At 35.8% G+C, this 21326-nt stretch overlaps 1 protein-coding gene across 2 annotated transcripts; it reads left to right on the top strand.

Moving 5' to 3' along the window:
• The first annotated feature begins 419 nt into the window (after window positions 1-419).
• Window positions 420-15583, top strand: LOC136846033 (WD repeat-containing protein WRAP73-like). Of its 2 annotated transcripts, none has more exons than XM_067116661.1 (9): window positions 420-821; window positions 3187-3364; window positions 6018-6200; window positions 9790-9966; window positions 10117-10338; window positions 10633-10801; window positions 11438-11653; window positions 12625-12757; window positions 13664-15583. In XM_067116661.1, the coding sequence occupies exons 2-9, from the start codon at window positions 3209-3211 to the stop codon at window positions 13881-13883; spliced, it is 1476 nt and encodes a 491-aa protein (XP_066972762.1). In that variant the 5' UTR covers window positions 420-821; window positions 3187-3208; the 3' UTR covers window positions 13884-15583. The 2 variants fall into 2 exon arrangements, with proteins under 2 accessions (XP_066972762.1, XP_066972763.1); XM_067116662.1 differs by having other exon boundaries at window positions 595-1142.
• Window positions 15584-21326: the final 5743 nt, after the last annotated feature.

The raw sequence follows: 21326 nt of genomic DNA, 5'->3' as shown, positions 1-21326 counted from the left end.
ATCTAAAAAAAGAACCAAGGAAACTCCTCTTCTGCAGGAGTTACGATACTGACGAGAAAACACTAAAAGACAAGTATAAAATATAAGAAGCGCATTATTTTGAAGACGCATTGTACAAGGTCCCGCCAGAGAAGGAATCATCCCTGTGGAGGGCTGTAGATAAACCAAACAAAGTGAAAGTGAAGGGAGAGAAAAGAATTAACCCAAGTTTTCTTGTGGCAGTAAATGAAACTGAAATTAATCGATTTACTTTAAAGACCACGAATAAAAATTAAGCAAATTATATTACACCTCCTTTGGCTCAATATTTTCAGCAAGATACTTCCAACTCTCAGATTTAACACTCATACTGAAATCTTTCTCTACTGGTAATGAAACTTGTATGCTATTTAATGGGCATCATTTTCATCCTGGAGCCTAATCATAAAATCTTGACTGAAACAAACACACGAGTACGAGTATTATTTTGTCGGGGCTTTGTGATTGACAGTGCGCGTCTTTTTATACTCATACTTCTTTCAGACATATAGCCCTGGTTCTGTAAGATTTGCTCGAGCTTGGATTAAAACATTTGCAATTTGTCCAGCTGGTGATCAGCGTTGGCCAGATATCTTACAATTAAAGGACAGACCGTTATGCCAAATACATAAGTGAGAAACATTACAAAAAGTTACCGAGTTGACGTTATCACTGCCTTGTGCACTGGGGACAGTGGAAATTGTGTGGTCTAATTTTATTCGAAACAAGGAAATGGTTAATACTGCTCAGTTTTTCAATTATAGATACAAACATCCACAACTTTGGTTGTCACTTCACTCATGGTAAGTGATTTATTTATCATAAACAAAACTTGTATGAACTCTCACCGTATTATGTATGAATAAAGATTACATTTCTTTGTGCCCGTTACCGATCCCAAGATAGAGTATAGCCCACCGTCGGACAGTAGACAGCTTTTGGTACTTCGTTGGGGTATAATGGATGTGGTCTACTGCATTTCCTGTGGGAGGAGGTAATGCATTAGGAAAGTGGAATTTGAGTGACTGGAAATACTGCAGCGGAACTAGCCTCGCTATGCCTACCTTAGCCTTTTGGAATAGATAACCCGCGTTGGTTGGCTGCCACTCTGAACTTTGCCTACGGTACATTACTTAATCTACTTTATACTAATTAACCTTAGGATAATATGTTGAACTTTGACAACTTTGATTATAATGTAAATGAACATTGTTTTCTTTGGGTACTATGCAAAATAGTGGGTCACGAATTGCTTGGCCAGGGTAAGACACGATGTCCAATGCTAGGTTAGGTTAGGTAAGGGTAAGTCTGGTTAGGTTATATTCCCTCTGAAAATGCCTACTAGGCCTGCAGTAGCCCCTACCCCCTACTCTGCGTTTGCTCCTTTGCGCTTTCTCATGTTGTTATGCAATGTTAGAGATTGAATTTGTAGTTAAGACAGGCTCCTTTTCATTGTTAAAGACTGTTAGCCAAAGACCCTACAGCATATGGGGTTTCAGGAGCAAAAGCTCCCACACAGAGTAAGTTATTGAGGTTTGGTTAGGTTTGGAACATTTGGTTAGAATGATTTTGAGTGACAGATTGAATCTGGTCTAGAGTAAGTCTGCACAGTGATGGGTTTGAGTCTTCTGGCTTGTAGATCAGCAGACCAAATGTCATTTTGAGAAGAAGTGGAGCATAAGTTGTTGTTATTGCATTTCATTGTAAATGATATAGAAATGGCTGTGTAAGAGAAAGTCTGTATTTGTTTCAGTGGGAATGCAAATCTACACTTTCATAAATGGAGTTATTTGTGCAAGGGGCACTTCAGCTGTCTTGACTCAAAAACAAAATCGTAATGCCTAGGCTTGACCCAACCTCATACAGCCCCCTCCCTCCACTGTGATTCAGCCGTCAGTTGGCTCTCTCCTGTTTTCATTGCAGAGTTTTCCTTGTGTGTGCCACATGTGCAAGATTTGTTTGTTGCATACCTTTATTGCCTTGTGATTGTGATTATTTTCCATCCAATAGCCATATTTTGTACTTGTTGTGCAAAATAAATATTATTTTTCCTCTCCAAATGACCGTTGGTCTGTTAGTCAATAAACATACCTAATTTATCTTAAATCATCTAAAATAACTGATATTTCATTAGTCTCTAACTGATAATAGCAAATGCAAGAATTCATGGTACAGTATTTTACATGCTGCCCATAATTATGATGATGTTATTTTTGTATTTTTGGGTGGTTTGTAGATGGGCTGAACAAGGGTAGCTTATAGCATAGGGTATCTGATGATGCACTAATCCTGTTGAAAAATGATAAGAGTAAAAACTGTTGTTTGTTATAAATGTCAGAGGGTTTCTTTATTAGTTCATTTCACTACAATTTGGGATAGAACAAGTCAGAAAATACTGTAATCTGTCAAGATTCTGCATATGCAGATTGACCAAGGATGTGGCCTAGGTCTTTGGCGAATCAGTAGGAATGCTCTGATGAATGACCATACTTACTATAGGCCTCAGATAATTAATTTTAATTGTCATGGTTTGTTCATGTTCCATCTCATATGAGCAGTGCAGTGCATTAAGTAAACCAATTTTATTTTAATGTAGCAAGATCATTCTGTGCAAGAAAGGATTTAATCACTATTTAGGCTATATAAAAGTGGGTTACTTGGTGGTTTTTAGGCATTTCTGAACAATGTTAAAAGGAAACTAATGTACTAGAAACTGAAGAGTTTGCCTTAGTAATTCTAAATAAGGTAATTAGTGGTATTTTAATTCCAGTTTAAGGGGTCCTGGCCAAGTATGCTTATTATGAAGGTGAAGATATGGTTAAGAATATGTACACATTCTTTGTGTTAACCAGGATTGAATCTATGGCTGATCTACATTTGAATGGTTAGAGAAAAGTTTGCTGAACAAGTGGTTAGTGCCTTTTCAGTATAGATAGACAGGAGGGACCAATATCTTTATAGAAATAAATAGAATAAAAATTGTCATATATCGTTAGTTTTCATTGTAGATGCTAATTTAGAAATACTGTAGCAGTGTATTGAAAATGGGACTTACCAAGGGTGAAGTAGCTGATTTACTCCTAACCTGTGCATCTGTCCTAGATTTTCTTAATTCAATGTGCAGGAAAAGAAAATGTAATGATCTGAAGTTTTTAATTTGTCTTTCAGGTTGTATAGCAAAAGGTAAAATATGAACTTCACGGAAGTAATGAGAGCAAGTGGGGGCCAGGTATCATGGTCACCTGACGGTCGGTTTTGTGCTGTGCCTGTGACTGCAAGATTAGAAATTAGAGAGTCATCAACCTTACAAGTAGTAATTACCTTCAACTGCATTGATGTAGTTCAGGTAAGAATAGTAGTAGTATTTAGTCAAGGCAAACACAACTGATATTTCAGTATGTAAAGATACTGTATGGTTTTAAACTTTAGTTTTCTTGAAGCCAAATCTTTAACACTTCCTTACCATGCATCGTATTGTAATTTTCATCATTTGCTAATTGGTAATGAAGATTAGCTATCTATTTTTAATATTCAGTGGCATACCCTGGAAATATAATGTGTACATAAAACACAAACAGACAATAACTGATTTTACATATACCGTAATAACCCAATTACTGTATTTAAGCACTCGTGATTGATGCAGGGTGAGACCTACCTCCACAAGAAAGTCTATTGTCTGATTGACCATACTGTCCCTTTAAGCCTTGGTTCATTAGCAGGCATATTTTGAGTGCCCATTAGCTTTCTGCCTTACATATTCTACATCTATAAAGTTGGTATGGTGTTCATTATAAGTGCTGTATCACCTTACCATTATGTAATGAATATACGTCATACCATATTTATTATGCTTTATTAATTCTTTGGTAACCTTTTGTTCAAATGTACTCATTATTTTTGGCATATTCATTTCTGAATATGTTGTATTCTGTTGTGATTAATTGTTTTGGGATGGTATGATCACTATTAATATTTTTACATCAGGTTTTCTCATTCCAGGCCCACATATATGATGAGTTCTTTTCAGTCTATTCTAGACTGTGCACACTGCCAGAATTCAGTCCTTATTCATTCCCATACTGTGGTTTTCAGTCCCTTCACATTTGTTGACCTCATGCTACTCCGCAACACACGTTTTTTATTTTCTTTTATGAGCAAGGCTAGTGGAACTGACATTCTCATGCCCTTTTCCACTCCAGACCTGAAAAAAAAAAGAAAAATAAATTGCTCTTCCCCGTCTAAATGACATTTTTCTAGTACTTCTTTGCATTATAATCTTTTTAACATGCTCTCTGACCATGGTTTTTAGTAATTTTCTTCTCATTTCTTTTTGGAAGTGTTCATGCCTCTTCTGTGTTTCATTTATATTTAAATGCCTTTTGTACAGTGATCTTTTTGAATATCTGGTGTTGCTGCTCTTTTCCTATTGCCCCATCAGTACCAGTCCCACAATTCTGGGTGGTGTTGCCAAAATAGCAGAAATATTCTCCCTCTCAGCCCATCTCCCCATCATTAGCTTCTTTTTTTTTTTTTTTTTTTTTTTTTTTTTTTACATCCAAACATCAACTATTCTTACTCTGTTAAGTTCTGGAGTGTATGGAATACTTGATGTCTTGTGATACCATCTGTTACAATCAATGCATTGTATTCCTTTTACCTTTACACCTCACCCACATCACTCAGATAGCCACCTTTCAGATGGCACTGCATTGACTCTCAGTCTTTACTTCTCCCCTCTGCTGTCCTATGGTTTCAGCTCTGTGAGGTCTCCCTGTCTGAGCCCTTTTCTATCCTCTGCAATTATTGCATTAAACAATAAAGAGCTCAGTACTGATCCTTGATGGACATCCACTTTTATATTAAATTTTTGTCATGCTTGGCACTGTTTTCACTCTAGGTCTAGTATCATAGTGTATAGTATCATAATATTATTACACACTTGATACATGAGCCTCTCTAGTGCCCTCTGCCTTTGTAGTGGTCATTTAATTGCTGGTTGCATTACTCTTTCAAATGTATTCTCAGTATCCACAAATCTATCATTTCATTTCCAGCCGGTACTTCTAGAGATGATGACCTGTGGTAATTTTTCTGGCTAAAGTAGGAGTGCGTCCTGTCTGATTATTATTCCTGTATAATTTTTATATATTTTGTCAGCTTTTCTTACACTCTAGCAAAAGCAGACAGTAGGTATTTTGATAAATTAACAGGGTTGCTAAGGAATATCCCTTGAAATATCTCTCCATGTTCTCTGCAATTCTTGCTCTTGAGATAAAACCTTGACTTATAAGTTTAAGACCTGTACCAATGATGTCTTCAGGATAAGGAGAGGGACATAAGCCAGCAAGAAAAGGAAAGGAACTTAATCTGGGGGCTATATAATTTCTTTGGCTTTGGAGTTGAAGAAAGTAATCTTATAAGTTTTTATGACTGCTGTGGTGATGAAAGGTGCCAAGACAAGGATATTATAGCTAATAGAGGGTTGGTCTTGACCTGGCACAGGTAAAGAAGTGATGTAGGGAAGCACAGCAGCAGGAGAACAATGAACAATGCACTGAGTTGTGGCATGTACTGGAGTGGTAGTAAAGATTCTTACGTGAAAAATGGTTCATATGTTATGGAACAAAATTATGGTGATCCTACCTTAATGGATAATGTGAAATGTATCATTTAGCAAAATGTCCTTAATATGAAATAACTGATTGAACTGTGTCCGAAAGAAATCATATTAACCTTTCTTAATTGTCTCTACCTAAGGATCCTGTATTGTAAGATAAACATTCCTGAAAGTGTGTTGATGTAGTTGTGTAACACCCCCTTTCCGATTTATATATATCAGAAAAATGTAATTCATAGGTAATATGTCCAGCATATAAAATGTGTTTATGCAAGACGTGAATAATATTGAAAAGGGATAGTTTTTGTTAATTACATAGTGATTAGTTTAATCAAGACCAATTTCTTACACAGCTGTATTTTTGCTTTTTTATGCATAGAATGTTGAATGGTCACCAGATTCATGCTATATTCTGACTTGCAATTACAAACGTGGCTTATCAGAAGTTTGGTCGATAGAAGATCTTGACTGGCGCTGCAAAATAGATGAGGGAATAGCAGGCCTTGTGAAAGTATCCTGGGCTCCAGATAGCCGGCACATTCTCACAATTGCAGAATTTCATGTAAGTCAATTGTTTTTATTTTGAAGTTTGTGAAAGAAGATTTAGTTGAATACAGTATTTTTTAAACTTGTGCTCCTCTGGATTGCTTATACTGTACAATGATATGCACTTGTACTACTTCCGAAATGCCAGTTTTCAGAACTGAGTAAGAATGAGTCCCCTTGAAAAGGAGGAGACATTTTTCACTCACTCTAGTCAAGCGCACTACTGTGTATGTGCTTTTGGCTGGAGTATTAGTGGTGTAATAGTAATAGAAGATGCTTTTGTTTTGTCATTTTATGTAATGAAAGGTCAGTATTATGTTTACTTTTTCTTTTGTTATGATTATTTGTATGGAAGAAGTCTTTACTGAATACTATCTAAGTAAAGAGAAAACTGAACCTAATAAGGGGTTAGTGCCATCAGTGCACTGTAGGCATTACTTAAGGTTCTCTGCAGCATCCCTTTAGCCCTTATCTGCAACTGCTCTCATTCCTTCTACTGTACCTCTGTTCATATTCTCCTTCCATCTCACTTTCCACCCTCTCATAACAATTGTTTCATAGTGCAACTGCTAGAGTTTCCTCCCGTTACACCTTTCAAACCTTTTTGCTCTCAATTTCCTTTTCAGCACTGAATGACCTCATAGGTCCCAGTGCTTGGCTTTTGGCCTAAATTCTGTATTCCAATTCCAAGAGAAAACTGATGGGGAAAGTAACAATTGAGTAAGAGTAGAAATAACTGAGCAAACAAAAATACACATTCTTAAAAATCAAACTATAGCAAGTACCTTTACAGCCTTTTTAAACCTTTGAGCGTTGGCACTAGTAATGCCACCAGGAATATACTGTTCTATAGTGAAAGGAATGAAAGACTATTTGAACATGGTAGTGTGACCATGTAGAACCTTGACAAAACGGAGGATGCTGACACTATAAAGCGAGTAGCATGCTCTAGCTCTTCAAATGCACTTTTGAAACAGCTTTTGGAAAATGCTAAGCAGGATGCTTTTGGCACTGGTCTGAGTTAAAGTTACCATTTTTAGGAAGAAGGAAAAATTGCTTTTAGTAGTAATTCTGTCAAAAAAAATTATGATCTCAGAGGCTATGTGCATCCCGACAAGAAAACAGTATTGCAGCAAGAGTAAAACTAATGATCTGAAAATAGTGTTTTGGTAGCAGCAGATGGTTCTGTATATAAGTGATTTGGAAAAGAAAGCTTTGACCCAATAAAAAGGCCCAAAAATAATTGAAAAAGGGGATAGATGAGGACTGATTGATTTGTGGCTATTAAAACTGACATTACAAGGATAGATGAAGACTTAGACCAAATAAGAATTCTGACAGAATTTCATATTTAACCCTGTAAAGGGAGATTTGACTTGAAACTACTTACACTAAGCATTAACAAATATTCAGACAATAAGTACAATAAGTACAGGGTTACCTATGCAAAGAAGTATAAAAAGGTTAGATGTGTTTTATTAGTAAGGCAGTTATGTTGCCTTTGGGGTATCAGGGTCCTCTATATTTCATGGTGTCCCAATTTTCTTGTTTATCTTTAATACATGAATATGCCCTGAAGCAATATTTATGTTTGACGGGAAAAGAATCCAGTGATAATTGTATTTCCTAGCAAATGTGTCCTTTCTTTTACCCAGGTTGGGTCAGATTACTGAGGTTTTTCTACAAGGACATTGTATTGATAATTTAATACTTTTCAGTCTTACAGGAAGACTAGTTATTGTGACACATCTGTTGTATTCAATACATAGAACTGAGATCATCCCTATGCTTTCCCAGAACAGCCACATTGCCAATTACTGACTGTCTTTTTCTGTACTTCCTCTCCAGTCACCATAATCTTTCTTTTCTGCTCTTCCACATTTTAAACATTTGCATAACCTTTTCCTCGGTTTTCTGCCGTAAACACGACGTACCAGCTCTCGGGCCACCTTCCCAGCACCCCTTTGTAGTTTCCTCAAATATTACAAAAAGAGCAAAGGGCTGATATTTGATGTATTCTAACGTTTTTCTCGAATTTGTCTGATACACATGCTACTGTCTTCATTGTAGAACTGTTGTTATGATGTAGAAATGTCTCTAGGTTAATGAGTTACTTTGGTACTTTGTGTGTGTGTGTGTGTGTGTGTGTGTGTTTGTGTGCGCGAGTTCATACTGTCCACCTTATGTTTGTCTGGTACTCTGCCAAATGTATGCCCATGTTCTATAAATGTATTGTATGATCATCTCTGCATGGTACTTTTCCTTTAGTTGCCTCAATATCTAGACTGCTCCTGTTGTTTGCTTCTTTGGCATGAAACCAGACTGACAGTTATTGATTTAATAGTTTGTTGTAACTTCTCCTCCAGTACCTTTTTCGATATGTTCATAGCATGCTGAAACAATCCTTTTTTTGTGTAGTATCCACATAGCAGTGCATCCCTTTTTTCCTTGTACAGTATATCATTTGTATATTTTAATTTTATGGCTCTTTTCTCACGCATTTGGTCCTATCTCTTCTTATGTCAGGTTTTCATGTTTTAAGCTCTTGGATAAATATCTCTCGTGTTTTTATTGAATCACCTATTCCATATGGTCCTAGGTCTTTTCCATTTTACATCTCCTGTTAGCTTTCATAGCTTTTTGAGGTGTTACATTCTTAGTTAGTCCTCTATCTTACTATCCCGTAGTTCATATTCATTTCCTTCATTCAGAAGGTTGTTAAAATATAGTATCACTTGTTCCAGTATCTCTTTCTTTTCAGTTGCAATTTTCCCATTTTCATCGTTTATACATTCTTTCCTTTCATATCTTTTCCATCTTTCCTGCTCCATTTCTCGATCTGGGATATTTTCTCTTTTCCCTCTGCAGTGGTGAGATTCTGAATCCTGTCCTTCCAAATTCTGTTCTTTGCTCTTGCCACCTTCCTTCTAGCTCCCTTCTTTTCTCCCTAGATGCATCTGTAAACTCTTCCCTGCCTGTCCTCTGCTAGAGCTTGAAGAGTGTCTTTTCTTCAGTTGTCTTATGTACGTCTTGATTCTACCACCATGCCTCTCTTTCTGTATGTTCTTCAGAGTTACACCACATACTTCTGTTGCCTTTGGTATGCTTTGTTGCCTTTGGTAAGCATTCTCTCAGCTCACTATAATAACTATTTTTTCCTGTTGTTTGCTGACACTTTTTTGATACTCCTTTTTGACATGATTTCCAAGTTTCCATATTTTTATTTGGTTGACCATCTCATTTTTCATCCTTTTATCCCTCACTATCAAATCAACTCATAGCAGTCTTATGCTCCCAGGTCAGCAGTATGCAAAGGAACTTGCCATGCATAAATATGGTGTCCCGTAAGCTGTCATACGGTTGCTGTGCAGATATCTTCACTGTTTTATAATAACAAATAGTATGTTTAGTAATGAATGAGCCTTTATAAACAGTTGAAAGACTTGACCATGAACATTACTATTAGTTTATGATCAGATATGTTGTTTTACTTTATCATTGAAATAACCGTTTTCTGTTCCATTTGATTATCTTCATACTTTTGATAATCATAACATGTTTCTGTGTGGAATCTACTGCTGATACACCACTTGTAAATGTTTCAGATACGAGTCACTGTGTGGTCCTTAATCAGCAAGTCTGTGTCATATATAAAACATCCGAAGAATATAGCAACATGCCTGCAATTTAGTCCTGATCATGATTACCTTGCTGTTGCTGAGAGGAGAGAATGTAAGGACTGTGTATCAGTTGTGGCAACAAAGTCATGGCAGCTAGTTAAGGTAAAATAGTATTTCAATCCTTAATTCGTGTATGCTTTGCATATTGAGGCTTTTAACAGCAAATCTGCTCTTAACAGACTGTAGATTAACATTTTTCTTAGCTGTGTTCATTATTTTTAAAAACGGCATTCTTTGCTTTTATTTTTGCAGCATTTTGAAGTAGCAACACGAGATCTTGCAGGCATGTTATGGGCAAAGGATGGATCAGTCTTAATAATTTGGGAATCCCCACTTGAGTACAAAGTTCTAATTTATACCTTGACTGGCCATTGCTTATCTGTATACTCAGCATACCAATGGGCACTTGGAGTGAAAGGAATGTCTTGGTCTCCTTCTGGTCAGTTTCTGGCAATTGGTAGTTATGATCAAAAGGTATGTTCAGAAGTGGATTTTATATTGAGTTCTTATTCAAGTGATGCCACAATTTTAGTAAAAACAAGGTCACTGACTATTTGTTAATGATGAATAGGTGCTTTTTGTTATTGTATCCTTTTTATATTAGTCCTTTTATTGTTTATGCATAGCCCTTTATTGTAAGATACCAAGAAGGTATATAATATGGCTAGACCATTCACTTCATTGGAATTTCAATATAAGTCAAAATATTTTCAATTGTATTATGCATATGGGCTGGTAACATGTAAGACTAAAAAACCTGACTTACAGGTGCGGTTGATGAACCACATAACTTGGCGAGTAATAACAGAGTTTCACCACAGCTCAAGCATAGATTCTGAATCCTGTAACATTTATAAGGAGGTAGAAAAACCTTTAACAGGATATCCAGCAACATTAGCTTCTGTTCAAGGTCTTCCATTAGTTCTAGAAACATCATGTAAGTATGTACCATGGATTCAGTGGTTTTAACAAAAATAGAAAATGCTGTAATGTAGGACTAGTAGTTATGTGATTTAAAACATCATTTTAGAACTGTATTTCCCTATTAAAATGGCAACAGTTTGTTTAAATTTCAACCTACTGTGTTGTGATGAGTAAATCATCCTAATTAAAATAACAACTGTCTGTGGGGTACCAATACAGCAATTACAGATGGTCAAGTGTTAGAAGTAGAGGCTCTTAACATCCAAGAATCTCAAGTGTGACAGAGACTACTTTTAAAAAGTTAAACTGGATTAAGGTATCATAGTTATATGCACTTGGCCTAAGTATTTGCTTGTTAATGAGACAGAAGTGAGTGGTACACTATTTGCAGTACTGTTAATTAAATTTCTGTTTAGGTGTACCTTGAATTTGTGTGGTGTGTGAGGTTCTTCATCTTTGATCTTGCAGTGGATGTATATGGCAATAATTGCTTTCTTGTGTTCATGCTGAAATGTCAGTTTTTTTTTTTTTTTTTTTTTTTTTTTTTAGTAATTGTACATGCCCTTCTCAAATCTCTATTTAATAGAATATGAGCAGTTATACTTGAAGCAGCCATTCACATTCATTGATGCTTTCATCTTTTTCCTAGATGAAGAGGAAGAAACTAGACCAGTGACCTTAGCATCGATTACAGTAGAGCCCAGCAAACAGACACAGCCTCGACTTGGTATTGGTATGCTTTTATTCAGCAATGACAATCGTTACCTTGCTTCCCGCAATGATAACATGCCAGCAACAATTTGGATATGGAGCATACCAAAGCTCATGTTGAAGGCTGTCCTTGTGCACGTAAATCCAGTTAAAGGTTAGTAAATCTTTTTACAGTTTGTTACAGTTCTTGTATATGTTTTGAATTTATATGAACAGTACCCTACCTGGCATGCCTGGTAAGAGCACTTGTTTTTATTTTGGGCCAATCTGGTTATATGAGATGTAACAAAATGCTAATATTATACATTTGAAGGTAATTTCAAATCATATGTTTCTTATTTAGGGATAAATATTAAGCATTCTATTTCCAAAGGGTTAGTTAGTTGTAAATGATTTGTTTAACCAGACCTATGAACTCTTTTATAGAACACAATAAGTTGTCAAAATTGAATGTCACTGTGAAAAATATAAAATTACTGAAGAAAGTAATGTTTACATGCAACAGGCAGCAGCAAGTATGTTACAAGTGATGAATTTTTTAGTATTTTTAGTATTGTAAATTTCTTTAGAGAACGCTTGTAAGGCTCACCTCAAAGATTAGCTCATATATGCAAGGTGATAACTAGAGCAAGGCAGAGTTAAATTAGTTGCACAGCTGTATTGGAATAGACCAAAGGGACCAGATGAAAAGTAAAAGGCTGAGAGCAGTACTCTGGGAACTGTAGCAACACTGCAAATAACCTTTTATACCAACTATTGTGTGCTGCACAAGGTACAACCCTCTTAAGGACATTATGTAGTATAAAATAGAATAGCTTGCTATGTAAAATAAGATTATGAACAGCACTTACCTCATTGTCAAGAAATTGTCTGTACAGCATTCCAGTTTTATTTTTTTAAGTCTTACTTGTTTACATCACATTATTTTCTTGGATGAAAGTTTCTGCTATAATGCATAAACTTGTTTTTGAGGTCAATTTTGATATAATCAGACTTGGTGAAATGATTTATGTATTATAGGTTTACTTAGAAGATTTTGCACCTAAATAATTACTTAATGGGTTTTAGTGTTGCCCACCTTTTTCAACGTTAGCTGCCATGTCTCAAAGTATTGATTTCCTTCAGATTTTGCGTGGGATCCGCAGCAGCCCAGGTTAGCAATATGCACAGGAACTAGCCATGTATATTTTTGGTCACCTTTTGGCTGTCTTACTGTTGCTGTACCAGGGGCACCTACACTGCAGATCTCATCACTCAGGTATGTGTTGCTTTTTCACATTACAGATGCTTTGGTGTATCTAAAGCTGCAGGAATGATTACTGACATACAGTACATGTTAAAAGTAATTTTATTATTAGAGCAGAGTAGAGGGGTAGCTGTTACACAAGTAAACTGTTGTATAAAAATAATTATTTTATTATAATGCCCCAATACCAGTCCAATAAACCATTTAAATGAATCATTTTTTAAAACGGCAGGTTTTGACAAAACTTTATTGCAGAACAGTATTTGCAAAGATCACCTTTATACTGAAGTACTTTGTGGTCCCTTGCCTCTGTATTATAACTGATCAAAGTCCAGTGCAGCCCAGTTTTATATTTGATGTTTAATGAGTAATTTTACATTGGAGGAAATAAAGGACATTTTAATTTTTTTTTTTTTTTTTGTCTTATTGTAATGCTGTCTTCTGTAGATTTGACAGACCTTTTGCCATTAGCAATATAACTACTTAAACAACAAAAACGATACTTATAAGTTTTCTGAGAGGCTTTGTGATCCTCAAAGAAAATGAGTGAATATAATGAATTCTTTCCCTATTTTGTAAAAAATATTAAAATACTTTTTGAAGCAGCTAATTATTGCTTTCAAATATACTGATCATTAGTATACATGTAGTTAATTACTTCTCAATGCCACACTTGGGAGCAGAAATAAGTCTAGTATGTTAGGCAATTAGTGTTCCCCTTATGGCACGGCTAATGCAATGTTAGCTTTGCTGTTGAAAGATTTGTTTTCTTACATGTTTTTTTTTTAATGGATTGCCAGCAAACAGTATTGGTTTGTATTTTTGAGTACTATATACCAGTGTGATTGGTTAGTATATTTGGCCACACTAAATCATGCTGTATAAATGATAAAAGTTGTGTTAATTACTCATCAACAGGTGGAATCCAGCTGGTTCACGTGTAGCTCTCATGGGTCGTGATCAGTTTTCAGTATGTTTTTTGGATGGTTACTTGCCGAAAGAAGAGACATTGGATTCCTCTCAGTTAGAAATACCATTTATTTCTCCTATCAAAAAATTGCCTTCTGGGACTCAGCCAGAAGAAATACCAACTACTGCTCAACTAGAAGAAAGGTTAGCTGCTTCTCGGTTAACATGAGAGGCATACCATAGGAGTATTGTGTTTTGTATTTAACCTTTCATAACAGGGAATTTATTATTAAATATTGTTTTAAAACAGTGTAGTGAGGCAACCAAGTCACATTTCTATAAATTCTTGTGAATATTGGACCAAGGTAAAGTTACAGAAGTTGGGAAGCAAAGTAGAAAGATACCAAACAGAATGGATGAAGAGTAAATGGCAGAAAGGGATGCAGCTGAGGTTGCAGAGATGCTGCAAAGTTCTTTAAAACAATCCACTTGCAAGTCAAACTAAATATCTTATCCAGTTACTGGGGAGATTTGGACTTAAAATTTTATCATGTGTTATAGTGAATATTTGATTCTTACAAAATGTAAAAACAAAAAGAACATGTTTGTTTTATCAGTGTGAAAAATCAACAGGAAAAAATCTTCATGAAGCAGCATTATGAGTCATCTCTTGATGACATTAAAATTACGTGAAACTCCATCCTCCTATGGAGGAAGTTTGTCTTAATTACAGAGCATAACCTTTACTAGAATGTGATAAGAACTTAGTCATAATATAAGGAAAGTATAACATAAATAATGAAATGAACATGTACAATACATCATTACTTTGATATTTCCAGAATATCATAGGTGACCTGCAGTGTTAAGTATTGTTTCTTATGAATTTTTTCAGTATTAATAGCAAAACTGTATTGCATTACAGTATAAATAACTGCATATCATTTTCTCCAATCAATACTTATCAGAAAGAAGAAAATAACATTAAAAGATTAAATGTTGTTCATCTTACATGTAATGTTTTATTGTAACATATCAAAATAAGCAATGTAAAAATACATATCAAAATGTTTGAAACTTTTAACAATCATAAATAATTTCAGTAGGCTAGACAGTCAGTGGTGGTTAGCTAGAGGAATGAGATTATGTACACTATGATGATTTATAATACTGATGTCACTGAAGCATATTTTGCAGGGTGGATGTTTTGCATTAGAGATGTTAATTTTTTTTTTTTTCTTACCAAGAGTTAGTCATGTGAAGAATGATGTTTAATCATCACTGGATTTCTGTATGTCCCATTACCCATCTGGACTGACCTCTGTTTTGTGTGTCTGTTTCCTTTTGTTGGGACCAAGTCTTGTTCTCTATCTAGCAGGATTTGAAAATTAGGCATCAGGTGAATTCCAGGTGAACTGGATTGGGAATAGGGATCCACATCCATTTGTATGTCTTATTTGAATAATGTATTGTTGTGGTCTCCTCCCACCATTTTACAATAATGTCAACAGTTTAATGAATGAGTGAGTTAAGTCACCGTTCTCACCAACCCTATTATTATTTTTCCACAATTCATGTAATTTTGCTTCTTTCAGTGTTAATTGTTCTATCTCACCACTGCCCTATCTTTTACTGTTTGTAGAGGAGGAGGGGCTGTTTTTATTGAAGGCGTTCATTTGTGCATAACATTCGTTTCCACTCAAAATACTCCTTTATACTTCCACCTACATGAATGGGTCACCTAACCTAGGAGTACACAGTGTAGATCTAGTATAGTGGCATCTCAGAGTGTATGAAACAACATTGTTTTTAAAAGTGCAGTACTGTATATGGTAGGTCAAGGCATAATGTAGTACAATAAATGTACAATTATCTGTCCTTTAACAAGTTTTTTATGTGAGGCTATTTTTATAATAAATTACATTTTATTGCTGAGTTTATATTGCACCTATGAAAGTAAACATTTTTATTCAATGGTACAAGTTACAAATTTTGACTTATAAAAGTCTGTATTCAGTCTTTTTATGTTTCCTACTACAATATGCATAGTTGAAATTGCAATTTCATTAGAATGCAATTAAACAGTGCAAATAATACTTTTACTGTTCCTTATAATATGTTAGGACCCTTACAATTTACAACCCTCTTGTTTTACTCATGCAATGTTCACTAGTGACTTACAGTTTTTTAACAAATTGAGAAGAAACCTAGAAAATACTATGAGAGCTTCAAAATCAGTTTAATACTGTATTAGGGAAAAGGAGACACTACTTTGCTTATACAATACACAAGAAGGACCCCACTTAAAATGTATCTTTTAATTCTGGCCACCAACCCAGAGGGACATAGAGCGATTAGAAACAGTACAGCCATGAGCAGCCAAACTAATACCATCAATTAGATATGGATATCAGAGGAGGCTAGACTGGTTCAATGTGCAAGCTAGAGATGCCTTAGCTAAGCAGCCATTTAACAAAAGAACTAAATATATGCAAAGGTTGAAATAACAAAGACTGCATGACTCTACCTTAATTAGTTGCCAAACTTGATGCAACAGATAGAAACAGATTAAAAAAGTTTAGTACCAGCCACTGTAAAAACGTCCTCATATACAAGACAGCTGCATTTTGGTACACTATAAGTTAAGGTAGTGATTAGTATTCACCTCTACTTACCAGTTCAAAAACAAACTGATTGTCACAGTCTTGTGATTTAATAATTTATAGTTTCTAAAGGGGTCTCCTCATATGAACTAGCAATTCTTTTGAGGCATCTCTATTCATGTGATGCTAGATCATGCCCTCATGCACACTCTAGAAACTCAGAAATAAATTCAGAGCAAAAATGGCATTCACTAAAACTTTAATTCTAGTACAAGAATGCTCTAGCCAGAAAAGAAAAATAACACCAAATGGGATCACACAGCCAAGATGGTTCATCAGATATTACAAACAAGAGACTGAGATGGGCCATGAAGAAAGAGTGCAAGAAGTTACATAAAATTATTTTTGGAAAGCAATCAAGAGTAAAATAGGCTTCTCATTGTTGCAGGTATGGCTGATCTGTTAGATGGATATTTTGCCCGTGTGTACACTAAAGACCCTAAAATTTTCCTGATGTCTAAATATGATATTAGGAGATAAAAAATTACAGAAAATTGAAATAACAGGAGAAATTGTAAAAATGATAAGATTACAAGTCCTCGGGTCCAGATGGATCTCACCCTAGGGTGATCAAACAAGTGAAAGAAGAAACTGATCCTCACCTCTGTGACATTTGCAAAGAATCCATGGAGTAAAGAAAACCAATGGAAGACTAGAAACTTTAAGAATATTCGAACAATATTCAAAAAGGGTTCTAAGGATGTGCCATGTTACTACAGGCCTCAACAGTCTGACTTTAGTTCCTGGTATGAAAATAGACTATCACAGATGACATATTGAGACGTTTAGAATTGAACAACTTTTCAGATGCCTAGCATGCAATATGTCATGTATATGATGGAAGTACTCTAACTGGATTTCCAGAAGGCTTTTGTCAAGCTGCCACATAAAAGATTAATGGTAAAAGACAGGAGTCGAGCTGTCACAAATGCACTAAGAGACAGGATTTAAGACTGGGACATCCCATCATTGGCAAAATGTTGCCAAGGGTCTGCCTCAGGCTTCTGTACTTGGTCCTTTGCTCTTTATTACCTTCATGATAACCTGAACTTGGATTGACTATGAAATTAAATTTGTTGAAGAAAAAAATGAGCATCAGTGATGAAAATGATAAAACAATAAAAACAGTTGCATGATCACCTAAATAGAAGAATGGTCGGAAAAATAGCCGATGTCGTGCATCTTGGATAAATGCAAAACCATCTACATAGGTTCTTACAACAACAATGCTGTGTATGACCTACTCAGCAAGGAGATAGCAAGTTATTATCAAGAGAAAGACTTACAATCTTCTCATTAATATAAAGAAACTGAGGAGAAGACCCAGGAGCATCCAAACTATTACCTTCAATCAGAGACTGGATATCACATGAGGCTAAATGATTCAATACATACTCTCTAGAGAAGCCTCAGTTAAAAGGTCATTTAATAAGAAGAATATTTAAGATACTCAATGGTATTATGAATAACATAAATTAGATTCAACGGATAGAAACTGGAGTTAAAAAATTATCATCTGCACTTTTGGAGACCTCCACATACTAGACAGTTTTATTTTGGAAGACTATCTATCAGTTGAGGGAAACAGTACCAAAACAGGCCAGCTTAGAAGTGATTTACACAACCTTTTACTTTATTTATTGATGTCTTTCAAAGCTGATAGAAGAACTAGTAAATCTTTCAAGCACATCTATCTTCTCTCACTCTCCAAATGTATAATGGTTTTCATTTCCCTTTCACTTGTTTTATACAGTACATAACAATAAATGATTCTCTCCTCCCTCTATGAGTTAAACAACAGGGTTCTTGGCACCACTGGAGCAGGGTTAAAAAACATAAATAAGGTGTGCTCCCTAGGCTAGAATTAATCTTTGCTGGCATAAAAACATCTTAATCTAACGACAATAAACAGTATACTGAAAAAACTTCTCACTTCACTCAATTCTTGGGCCGAACTCCTTGTTAGTTGAGTGAGAAATGAAGTGTCTAGCCACACTTATATAAGCTGCAGACGAACCTATATTTGGTTCTTCAAATTATAAATTAAAACCGAGACCTTCCTGAGGAACAGTTCATAACAGTACCTTACAACTTGTTATGGCAGAAGAGTATGAGACTCATGGTAAAAAATTCATATACAGTACTGTAGTTCCTTGGAATATGTGTCATATACATCTAGCCTATCTTTCAGTAAAATTAACCAACGTTGGGTATGGTCAGTACTTGAATGGGTGAGCATTAATGAAAGCCAGATGCTAATAGCACAGAAGCCTCCAGGACTATCTGTTGGCACATGGGGGTTATTGACATCCAAAAAATTTGAGCTTCAAAACTCACAACAGACAATATGATATTTGTGTGGGTAGCAAGGAGTTGAAATGAGGCCAATGCACGTCTCAGTACGGTTAAATAACAGATACTGCACCATTACTACATGGATTATCTCACAGGCAAAAAAAACCACAGACAGTGAAAACTTATTGCATGAATGTCACGGTAAGTTAAACCACACACACATCTCAAAACCTAGCTGGAGGTACATATCACTTTTTTTATCAATGCCATTTCATGATGATGTCTCTGGTCTCATGGCCTCACTTGCTTGCCAGAAAGCCCCCGAAGAAGAATACCCTACCAATAGATTCCTATGGGAAGTTCTTCCAATCACTGCTGCAACTGATCTTTTGTATCTTGAACATAAACCATTGGCTTGTAATGACTTCTTAAATGTCTACCGATTTCTCTTTCGAAATCTTCAATTCTTCCATTTTACAGTTGCCGTCATTCATCTTACGAGACAAGTTTGCTAACAACTTCGAGGTTAAGCCTAACTTTTTCACTTCCATATTTCCACCCTCATTTTACTTTGACTTAGATGATGGGGCCGTTCCATCGGCCTCAATATTAAATATTTTCAGGAGAAATAAAAACATACAAAAGGCAATCAGTAACTTAAGGTGGTGTGAGGTAACGTGTAGGGGCCTTATACATAGGTAAGTGGTACACAGGTAAGAAAAAACATTGAAATATAAGTCACACGGAGGTATGAGATGAAAAGCAAACGTAAAGAGTTACATTTGACCATGGGAGTCAAAACTATGACAAGGACAAATACGGTTCATTAATTTATGAGCAGTCATGGAAAAGCATGTTGTATCTTTTTTTTCGCCAGTCTATTTATTATCAAGCTGTTCTCTCTAGCTTCTTCATGGACATAACTCACATGTCCTTCCATACGAGTCAAAGAAGGAGCACGCTTCAAGTTGTACAAAGCTGGCAAAGTACATGTTGCTATACATGAAATATCTGTTTACACATTGCTATTCTTCGGTAACGTTCTTGTTAGTTTTCAGATAACATCCATGGTTTAAAACCCATACAAGATGTGTGATGTAATATTTCCAGGCTCTGCTGTAACATAATATAAGAATCCTTCCGTATCCTGTTTAGTCTGATATTATGACAGTCTCTCTCTCTCTCTCTCTCTCTCTCTCTCTCTCTCTCTCTCTCTCTCTCTCTCTCTCAAATAGTTAATGGATTTCATTTAACCCTTCTCATTGTATACTGTAAACTTTTATGTGTCGTCATGGTACACAGTTTATTAAGATATTCAGAATCTACGTATTTTGAGATGGTTTGGTCGTGTGGAGAGAATGGAGAATGATAGGTTGGTGGAAAGGGTGTATAATTCGGAAGCCTTAAGAAGGATGTGAGAGAGACCTACAAAGCAATGGATAGACAGAGTGGAAGACGTGCTAGGAGGTAAGGCCATTATTATCTAGGGGTCTCGTAGGTGCGTGCAAGACCGTTGTGGAATGGATATAAAATTTAGGCCAAAGGCAAAGTACTGGGACCTACGAGGTCATTCAGCGTTTAAAGGGAAATTTTAAAGGGTTTTAAAGGCGTAGCAAGAGGACAGCCTCGCAGCTGTACTATGAGACAACTGATAGCTTAGGGTGGAAAGTAAGATGGAAGAAATAGAATATGAACAGAGGTACAGTAAAAGGAATGAAAGGGGTTCCAGGTACGGGCCGAAGTGACGTTGCAAAGAACCTTAAGTGATGCCTGCAGTGCACCATGCGAGGTGCAATGAAGGCAATAACCCCCTACAGAGTATCAAGACTGTTGTGGATGGTGCAGCGTGTGTTAGGGGTTTGATGCATTGCTGATAAGCATTCTTGATACGCCAATGAAGCGGCTAATATTCTGGATTTTTCATCGTGATTCAATGGTAAATGTTTATGAACCAGTGACCAATGTCTCAGGTGAATGTTTATAAACCCGTGACCAATGTCTTGGGTAAATGTTTATGAACCAGAGACCAATGTCTTAGGTAAATGTTTTTGAGCCAGTGACCAATGTCTTAGGTAAATGTTTATGAACAGTGACCAATGTTTTAGGTGACTGTTTATGAACCAGTGACCTATGTCTTAAGTAAATGTTTATGAACCAGTGACCAATGTCTTAGGTAAAAGTTTATGAACCAGTGGCCAATGTTTTAAGTAAATGTTTATGAACCAGTGACCTGTGTCTCAGGTAAATGTTTATGAACCATTGACCAATGTCGCAGGTAAATGTTTATGAACCAGTGACCAATGTTTTAGATGACTGTTTATGAACCAGTGACCTATGTCTTAAGTAAATGTTTACGAAGCAGTGACCAATGCCTTAGGTAAATGTTTATGAACCACTCACCAATGCTTAGATAGATGTTTATGAACCAGAGACCAATGTTTTAGGTAAATGTTTATGAACCAGAGACCAATGTCTTAGGTAAATGTTTATGAACAGTGTCCAATGTTTTAGGTGACTGTTTATGAACCAGTGACCTATGTCTTAAGTAAATGTTTATGAACCACTGACCAATGTTTTAGGTAAATGTTTATGAACCATTGACCAATGTCTTAGGTAAATGTTTATGAACCAGAGACCAATGTCTTAGGTAAATGTTTATGAACCAGTGACCATTCTCTTAGGTAAATGTTCATGAAAGAAAACCAAGATTTATA

This window comes from Macrobrachium rosenbergii, chromosome 14, assembly GCF_040412425.1.
Source record: "Macrobrachium rosenbergii isolate ZJJX-2024 chromosome 14, ASM4041242v1, whole genome shotgun sequence".
NCBI classification, from domain to species: Eukaryota; Metazoa; Arthropoda; class Malacostraca; order Decapoda; family Palaemonidae; genus Macrobrachium; species Macrobrachium rosenbergii.
Note: the sequence above shows the minus strand (reverse complement) of the source record. Positions and strands in the feature narration are given on the sequence as shown.